Source organism: Mustela lutreola, chromosome 7 (genome assembly GCF_030435805.1).
Source record: "Mustela lutreola isolate mMusLut2 chromosome 7, mMusLut2.pri, whole genome shotgun sequence".
Taxonomy (NCBI): Eukaryota; Metazoa; Chordata; class Mammalia; order Carnivora; family Mustelidae; genus Mustela; species Mustela lutreola.
Window position 1 is genome coordinate 143,107,048 of NC_081296.1, and position 9,347 is coordinate 143,116,394.

The 9,347-nt window shown below is 47.6% G+C and overlaps 1 protein-coding gene across 1 annotated transcript; it reads right to left on the reverse strand.

Moving 5' to 3' along the window:
- Positions 1-2,427: 2,427 nt before the first annotated feature.
- Positions 2,428-4,251, reverse strand: LOC131836942 (interferon alpha-inducible protein 27-like protein 2). Its single transcript, XM_059182994.1, has 4 exons — positions 4,135-4,251; positions 3,916-3,945; positions 3,205-3,366; positions 2,428-2,654 (listed from the first exon to the last, which is right to left on the reverse strand). The coding sequence occupies exons 1-4, from the start codon at positions 4,136-4,138 to the stop codon at positions 2,446-2,448; spliced, it is 405 nt and encodes a 134-aa protein (XP_059038977.1). The 5' UTR covers positions 4,139-4,251; the 3' UTR covers positions 2,428-2,445.
- Positions 4,252-9,347: the final 5,096 nt, after the last annotated feature.

Here is a 9,347-nt window from a genome sequence, read left to right on the forward strand (position 1 = left end):
ATCCAGACTCTCCCGAGAATCTTTCGTAATGGAGAGTTTTCGAGAGGAAAAGGACATTGAGAAGGAACATTTTCCAAACAGACATGGTGCCAGACTTTTTCCTGAGGATTGCAAAGACCTAGGGACTGGTTTGAGGGATTTGCCCTAAAGTCCTTAACCAGCCTCAAAGCTGAGCTGTGGTTTCTGCTGGAACGCCCACCACAGGTCTGGACCTGGCTGGGGTCTGGACCAGGGGGTGTTCCTGCAAGACAGACCTTAGAGCCTCTTGTCTGAGCCTCCCTCTTCTCTTAGAAGGATAAGGCCTGGACACAGCCAAGTTTCAGAAACAATCCAATATGGCGCTTGTTGTAGTTGTCATGGGCTCAGCCCTGTGGGCTCCTGAGTGGGCCTGAGGAGAGGGCAGGAAGTTGTCTTGGACTGACGCTCCAACATGAAGACTTGAGTGAAGGTGTTGGTTTGGGAGGTGACCCCAGGGGGCACCAGAGGAAATGAAAGATGAGGTGGGGAGAGACACAGCCAAGAAAGGGTACGTTCAGGAGTGAGTTGGCACTGTGAGCGACTGAGGCTTGATCCTCCAGAGATCTCTGGGAATCTGGGGCATGTCTGAGTCATTCCACCTGACGGGTGTTTACACAGTTAAAATCCTGGCTAAGGTTAAAATCCTGGCTAAGGTCTCTTCTGGGGGGTGGGGACTGACACCTGAACACTTCTGGCCTGTCCTGTTGGCTGGGGGGGGGGGGGGGGGGGGGCACAGGTGCTGGCCTTAAAGGCAGCAGGTGTTGGAGAGTGAGTGCTGGGGGTGGGGCGGGGGAGGGAGGAGGATGGGCAAGGCAAGCCTCCACTGGTCTGCTGCACAAGCCCCATGGAGACAAGGAAGTGAAGAGTATTTATGTCAAGAAACAGGTCTGTACCTGGGAACTCAATCTTACTGGGAACTGAGCTGGGGTTGGACTTGGGGTTGCTATGGTTCCCATCAGTGATCCATCAGCTTCCAACTAACCTTACCTTGTGCTTTCGGTGGAAACTGGTCTCTCTGTCTGTGCTCTAACCTTAGCTTTAGGCTTCAGTCTGGTGAATGCATCTTGGGGAAGGTCTCCGCATACCTGCTCCCCCTACAGTGTAGATGGCTGTTGCTTATTCCTAGCCTGGTGGTGGTGGGAGGGCAGCAGTGGAGTTCTCTGTGGTCCCATCCAGCCTCAGTCTGGGCAGGCAGCATGGGTCCAGGCTGGGGAATGGGGTTTTCTCAATAGCCCTGTCTCTCCCCGAGGGGTGGGTGGGTTCTCCCTGGGCCCAGGAAGGTTTAGCACCCCAACCTTAGGCGGAGAGGTTTTTCCTTTCTTTCCCCCAACTACAGTGATCTTCATCTGCGCTCTGGGATGCTTCAAGGTTTACTGCCCTTCCCCCAGCAGTGTGAGGCCTCTGTTCCCTAAGGGAGAAGGAAGGTGCAGCTGTAGCTCGCCTCCCTATCTCCTCCCAGCAAGGGAAGTTTTCTCCAGGTTTCCACCTGCCTCAGTCTTTCTCAGTGGAGAACCTCCTTTTCAGCTCTTACGGGTTCATGAAAGGTTATTTATTTTTATTTTATATTCATTTTTTAAATTACTTTTTGTGGGTTGTCTGGATTTTTCTTGTAACCGGTTGGGGGTGATGCTCTTTCTGCATCCATAGGGGTCTACAAAATGCAGAGGGTGCTCCCAGAGACCTCCAGGCTATCTGCTGGGGTGTAAGCAGAAGTTTTAGAATTTTAAGGATGATAACTCATCCTTAAAAACCAAAACCAAACAACAAACAGAACAACTCCAGAGAATGAGACCTCTCTGGCAGGAAATAAGCCCTCAACTTGGACATGAGCAGAGACAAGTGACGCCGAGAGCACTTATCACCATGGTAGGAACTGGAGGGTTTTTCCAGACACAGTGGAGTGACCAACCCTGACTCAGTCTCCTTGACCAAAAGTGCCCAGAGCTTCACTGTGACATTCATGATACTATGTTGTCCTGCTGGTTTGCTTGTTGGCCTCCCCACCCACCAGACTTGAGGTCAGGCAGGGAAGGGACAGCGTCTGATTCATCTCAGGACATCTAGTGTCCATGCACCAGGAAGAGCAAAATGGTCAGTGGTTCCATATGTACCCTAGCTACCCTTTACCCTGGGTGCCCAACGGGAACCTTTGTCGACCCCATAGCTGAATGAGGGAATAAACTGAGGCCCAGCAAGGCTCAGGAAAGGCCCTGGGTGTATACAGCCCCTCCTTCGTCAGACTAGGACCAACCAAAGCCTCCTGCCAACTGATTCTGTGCTCAGCCAGCCTGCCCCCGAGCCCGGCCCCCACCACAAGGCAGGTTGGGAGGACTGGGGATTTAGAAAACTCCAGCCTCCCCCTGCCCCCCACCGCCTCCACCAGAGCTGCAAGGAGCAAAGACAGGGAGGTGTGTCTGCATATGATCTTTATTTCTCCTGCTTCTCTGACCCGATGGGGGGGTTGGGAAGTTCAGCTTGGGATTCATTTTCTTTTGGCTCTTTCTCTTCAGCCTCTTTCTCTTCTTCTGCTGGGGGAGAGGAAGAAGGTCCCTTTTTTGAACCTGCAAGCCAGGCTCCAAAAGCTGACCCAACAGAGCCCAGGAGGATGTTGGATGACGTGGAGAGTCCAGCTGCCCCTGAGGAATGGACAGAGGGTGAGCACAGGAACATTCAGTGGCCAGAGGCCCCGAACCGCACCCCCCCTTCCAGATCTGAAGCCCAGGAACCTGGATCCCTGCTCTAGGTTCTGAAACCCCCAGGGCTCCACTTTGGACAGAGGATGCTGGAGGAGGCTGAGAAGTGAGGAAGTGAGAGGCAGAGGGCTGTCAGCCACATACCTGGACAGTGACATGTCCCCTCACCTTACCCAGGAGGCCACTGAGGCCTAGAGGGGAAGGGACCCTCCTAAGCCCCCTAAGTGTCAGATCTGGGCAGGGCTCCAGGAACCCTGGGCTCCTTCCCTTCTTCTCCCTCCCAGAGCTCCCTTAGCCCTCCACTCCTACGAAACCCCGCGCAGGAGGTGCCAGAAAGAGGTCAGGGAGAGTCAAAGGACCAGGAACACTGAGGATCGCATCACTGGAGAGAGAGGGCAGGCTCCTCAGGCTTAGTCTCCGGGCTGAATCCCCTCCTGGCTATGCTCCCCGCCCCTCCTCTCCAGCCCCTCCCCCCACCTGTCCCCCAACAAACCCACGGACTGCAGCGTCGCCACCAGGCTGCCTGCGGCCACACCACCCCCGTTGGCGACGGCGGCGGCGGACATCATCTTGGCCGCTAGCGAGGAAGCGGCGATTCCGGCCCCAGTGAAGCCCACGGCGCCCAGCACGGCGGGTACGGCCGCCACTGTCACAACTGCGGGGAAGAGGGGCTGGGTCGGGGCGTGGGCCGGGGGAAGGGGCCCCTCCGGAACCCCCTGGAGGTGTCGGGGGCCTGTCTGCGCTGAGCATCCAGGAGGCCGCTCGGAGAGGGTCCGAAGGCAAAGCGAAAGTGGGGGACATGGAGCCAGGTGGGTGCGCAGGTGTCACACGAGCCCCAGACAGGCCCCGTTTGGGTCTCTAACTTGCTGTGCGACACCGGGGACGTCACTGCCCCTCACTGGGCCTCTTGCGCGCGCGCGTGTGTGTAAATGTGCGAGGGTGAGACACAGCATTGCGGTTTCCAGCCGTCACCCCCCGGCCCGGTCAAAGGCAATCTCTGCATGCTCGCTGGACAGAAGGACCAGGGCAGCAGCCAGGTCCCGGATCAGGTGTCCCCTTAACGGCGGGTACTGCGAGCGGGGCTCTCCGCCCCCGAGATTCACCCGGGCGGTCCCGGGAGCCGAGGGGCGGCCCCTCCCAGCCGGTGCAGCGCCACATCTCCCAAGTCCCCTCCCTGGGGACCCAGAGGATCCGGGCAACTCACCTCCTCCCACGACAGCGCCAGCCACCCGTTCTTGGGGTCCGGAAAGGGAAGGGGTTGGGAGGGGGAGAGAGAGAGAGAGAATTAATGTATGAGTCAGCTAGTTAGTAGTAGGTGGAGGGAGTGAGGAATAGAAGCGACCCCTCTGGCCCAGCCCGGGTTGGGGACAGGGAGGGCTGCCACCCCCCATCCCCACCCCCACCCCCGCGGAGGCAGACTCACGCATCCCTGAAACTTCTTCCGCCCCCCTGCGCAGCTCAGAACCGTGTAAGTTCCACCGGGTCTTATTTCCCTGGGCGAGCCAATGGGGACACCGCCCAGCCCTCTGGGGGCGGGCCCTTCCCTGCCAGTCAGCCCAGGCAGAAGCCGGGATGGTCCCGCCCACCGCCCCTACCCTTCCACTCCCTGCTCCGGGTCTCAGCAAGTGCGGCCCCGCAGCTCCTGACCCCACCCCTCCGCCAGCTCTTCGACCTTGTGGTGGTTTCCGTCTTGCTCAATGACTCCATCCGAGAAAGGCGCCCTGAAGCATCCAAACAGAATTGTTTCCAGCAAAAAACAAAATGTGAAGAAAAAAAAAAAAAAAGAATACAGATGGCTGCTGAAAAACATGGGTTTGAACTCCGTGGGTCCACTTACATGCGGATTTTTTTTAATAGTACAGCACTGTAAATATATTTTAAGATTTTTTAAACAATACTTCTTTTCCCCAGCTTACTTTGTTGTAAGAATACAGTATATATAATACATATAACACAAAATATGTGTGAATCGACTCTTTATGGGATCAGTAAGGTTTCTGGTTAAAAGGAGGCTGGTTTTATTTATTTATTTATTTGACAGACAGAGATCACAAGTAGACAGAGAGGCAGGCAGAGAGAAAGGAAGGGAAGCAGGCTCCCCGCCGAGCAGAGAGCCCCGTGGGGGACTCCATCCCAGGACCCTGAGACCATGACCCCAGCCAAAGGCAGAGGCTTTAACCCACTGAGCCACTCAGGCACCCCAAAGGAGGCTAGTTTTGGGGGAGTCGAATTGAATTTTTGTTCGCATAAGTTATCCTGGCGTGAAGAGCTTAGGTCACCATACACAAATATTTTCTGATAATATGTTCCTAGAGGTGAAGTTGTTGGATCAGAAAATACGCATTTCTTATGGTACTGATATTTATTGTTAGGGTACTTTCCAAAAATACTGTTATCAGTCTATACTTCCGTCAAAAGTGTGTGAGAAGATCTATTTTTTTCTACTACTCATCAACGGTTAACTTTGTCATAGAAAAAGAAAAGAAATCTTTGCTAAAGAAAGGTGAAAAATAATGACATTTTAATATATATATATACATATATACGTGTATGTGTGTGTATATATATATATATATATATGACCACTAATGAAGTGTATAAATAAAAGGAAACCTCACTGAAATGGAGTGGGGAGGCCAGGAGGGGGTGCACTCACGCTCTACCACTCCTCATCAACTGCAAACCTCCAAGAAGAGACCTACTTTCCAAGTGGACACTGTTTTAGCTACTACTTTACTACTCCTGGAGAAAAAAGATTCCACCCCCCCCACCCCCACCCCTGCTCCTCTGGCAATAGACCAGCCAATGAGAGATTGTCACAACTCCAGCCACGGTGAATTTCCAGTTTACTCCAAAGGACTTTTTGTTTTTATGACAGCCCTCCCAGTCACCCTCTTGCCTCTGTAAGAGAGCTTACTTCTCCTTTTTCTCCAGATTTGCCTGTGTGCTCTCCAAAGTTCTGTATTGTAGATTGTAATTTTCTGCTATTCCTGGATAAAGCAATTTTTGCTGGTAAAAATATCTGGCAATTTATTTTTGAAGTTAACAGAGGCTAATTATTTTGGGGTCTATTAGGCTTATGCAATCCTCATGTTGTGAATTATCTTCCCACATACTGGATTTTTTTTTCCATCGAGGTGTCATTTTTTCCCCCTTACAGATGTATAGGAATTATATATTAATTCTCTTAATCCATTCTCACAGATGTTGCAGAATTTTGTTTCCAGTTCATCTCTTTTTTAAAATTTTTTTAAAAGATTTTATTTATTTATTTGACAGAGAGAAATCACAAGTAGACGGAGAGGCAGACAGAGAGAGAGAGAGAGGGAAGCAGGCTCCCTCCTGAGCAGAGAGCCTGATGCGGAACTTGATCCCAGGATCCTGAGATCATGACCTGAGCAGAAGGCAGCGGCTTAACCCACTGAGCCACCCAGGAGCCCAAGTTCATCTCTTTTTTTACACAAAAACTTTTTAATGCTTACATAAATTTGCCAATATTTTACTTTATTTCTTTTGTCTTTGTGTCCCCAAAGAGGCTGTTCCCGTCAGCTATCAGATACATCATCACCTGCATTTTCTTTAGGTTTTTCTGGGGTTTCACTTTTTAAAATTAACTTTTTAGGGGTGCTTGGGTGGCTCACCCAGTTAAAGTGACCGACTCTTCGTTTCAGTTCTGGTTGTGATCTCAGAGCCATGAGATCGAGCCCCCTGTCAGACTGTGCTTACAGCAAAGTCTGCTTGTGAGTCTCTCTCTCTGACTTGCAAGATAATTGCAATTTCTGGAAAATTCCAACTATGTTAAAACGATGCTTATAAAAAATGCTTATAAAAAATACTTACCTGTAAAATTTAGTGACATTCTAGGTGCAGATACTTGTGAGTTTTTTGCTTACACGAAGGGACTTCTGAAATTTCTACAGGATAACTTCCAAGTGTGTGAGATGGTCCTGCATATTTCAGGATGTCAGGCATCTCTGGCCCTTATGTACTAAATATTGGTAACATACCACTGTCATTGGGACCACTTTTAAAAAAATCAAATTTCTGAAATGTCCCGTAGGGGGCAGTACCACCCTGTTTAAAAACTCTCCTTTTGGACAGTAACAAAAAACCTAGGGATTTCGGGATGTTTATAATTATTTAAAGAAAGAAATAAAATAAAGCAAACCAAAATCTAATTTTGGGCATTCGTTTCAAGACTAATCTGTGCAAGTTGAGTATTTAACTTATGCATAAGAACTTGGTATATGTAGTGCTAGAATTATGATTATAATTTTAATGGCATACTTCAATAAGAATTTAATCTTATGATTATAAAGTTGAAAAAGATTATATTTTCAACCAGTTTTGAAAATAAGTATTGTTTAAAAATACTGGAAGTTAAAAACTGTATAAGCTTATTTTATTAGATTTATATGATTCACCAGTGTTCACTCCGGAGGTTTTGCTTGTTAGAAACAAAGTTTCTTTAAAAAGGAAATTGACTATATATGCTAAAAAAACAAGACAACAGGCCCCAAATGGAGTCACTTATGCTAAACCCTGCAACACCCAACTGAGATTTAACTTAATTAAATTTTTGTTCTCCCAGAAATGGACTCTTAAACCAGTCAGGAAGTGCCTGTTAACTCTAGCTGAGTCATCTGCTTGATAGACCCATGGCATTTCCTAAAGCAAAGTAACTTTGTGGGAACCAATCTGCTTCTTTGCCTGGTATAACTTCCTTGTTCCCTTATCCTCTGCCTATACAAGTCTCTCATTTTTAAAAAAGATTTTATTTATTTATTTGAGAGTTGGAGAGAGAACACAAGTAGGCAGAGCAGCAGGCTGAGGAGCAGGCACTGGGAGAGGGAGAAGCAGGCTTGCGGCCAAGCAGGGAGCTCAATGCGGGCCTTGATCCCAGGACCCTGGGATCATGGCCTGAGCCGAAGGCAGAGGTTTAACGCACTGAGCCACTCAGTCGCCCCCAAAAGTCTCTCATTTTATACAACTCCCCAGATCCCCTTTCTATCTCCTAGATTGGGTGCTACCCAGTTTGAATCAATTCTTGCTCAAATAAACACTTGTAATTTTTAATATGCCTCAGTTTATCTTTATACACAGATACACACAAACTGAGAAATAAAATTGGCTATATTAAAATATACACAGCCTAAGAGTATTTAGGGGAATTTGATTAAGTTGCGAAGTCCTGTTAGATTGATAAGTAGAAATTCAGTTTTTAATTAAACCTAAATACTTAAGGAATGCTAGCTTTTAATTTGTTTTCCAATAAATTGAATATTAACTAAAAACTCCAGCCACAAAGAGCCTTTATTATTCTTTGAAGTTGCTTCCCAAGAAAACCTAAAACTGACATGTCTAGCAGCTACCTTCTCTGTCTTCCTGAGCCTTTACCGATTTCCTCCATATTGCAGATAAAGACTGTAAGCTTAAAGCAAATACAAGCAAGCATTTAACCATTAAGGGAAAAGATGACTAATTTGAATACCTTTTTTTTTTTTAAGAGAGAGATGGCGCACATATGGGTGGGGAGAGACGAAGGAGAGGGAGAGAGAGAAACCCAAGGATGCTCCATGCTCAGCGCGGAGCCTGAGGCGGGGCTCGATCTCATGACCCTGAGATCATGACCTGAGCTGAAATCAAGAGTCAGACACTCCACTGAGCCACCCAGGCACCTATGAATGTGAATACATTAAAATTAAGAAGCTCTATTCAACAAAAGTCACTGAGAAAAGAAAGAAAGAAAACCCAAGCCATGCAGTGGGAGAAAAATATTTGCCATACATATAAGTAACAAACAATTGATAATCAGAATATATAAATTATTCCTACAAAAGAATAGAAAGACTTTAATGAAAAATTCTAAGTAATTTAGGAATGAAAAGTAACTTCTACAATCTGACAAAAGTTTTTCATGAAGAATACCATCAACAAATATAATTTTTCATGCTTATATTTTGAATTCCCCTTTTGACTGGGAAGAGGCAAGGATGTGGATTTCCCCCACTTTGCAGTATTGTGCTGGAGGTCCTACCCTGCGCAAGGAAGAATGTGGGGGTGTGTGAGGAGAAAGGCACAAGACTGGAAAGGAATCAGTAAAATTTTCTTCATGTACAGCATTATTGTTTATGTAGAAAGTCCTAAGGAATCCACAAAAAAACCCTGCTAAAACTAACACGTGAACTCAACAATATTGCCAGATCAGTTGTATTTATAAATGTTAGCACAAAAAGTCAAAATGACGCTTTGTAACATCAAAGGGGTTTCAAATGACATGATGGCATTGAAACCAGAAAACACTTAGGGAGACATATTATCAAAGGATGCTCAAGACACGTACATCGAAACCAGAAAATATTGCACAGAGAAATTTTAGGGGACCTCCCCTCCCCCCAAATGGAGAGATTAACCATACTCATGGGTCAGAAGATTGAATTTTAAGTTGCCAATATATTACACACTGACCTATAGATTCCAAGCATTCCATCAACTCCACTCCTAGGTGTTTACTCAAGAGAAATGTAGACATCTGTCCCCACTTACGGACTTGCACACGAAGTCCAAAACAGCGGAATTCCGAATAGCACACCCCTCCCCCGCCCCGCAAAGAACCCATAATGTACATTAAACAAT

Excerpts from the sequence above, each read along its gene's own strand:
- LOC131836942 (XM_059182994.1), bottom strand. Across the intron at positions 3,367-3,915 it reads TGGCGCTGTCGTGGGAGGAG|TTGTGACAGTGGCGGCCGTA; the intron begins GTGAGTTGCCCG and ends TCTTCCCCGCAG. Across the intron at positions 2,655-3,204 it reads GGCGACGCTGCAGTCCGTGG|GGGCAGCTGGACTCTCCACG; the intron begins GTTTGTTGGGGG and ends TCCATTCCTCAG.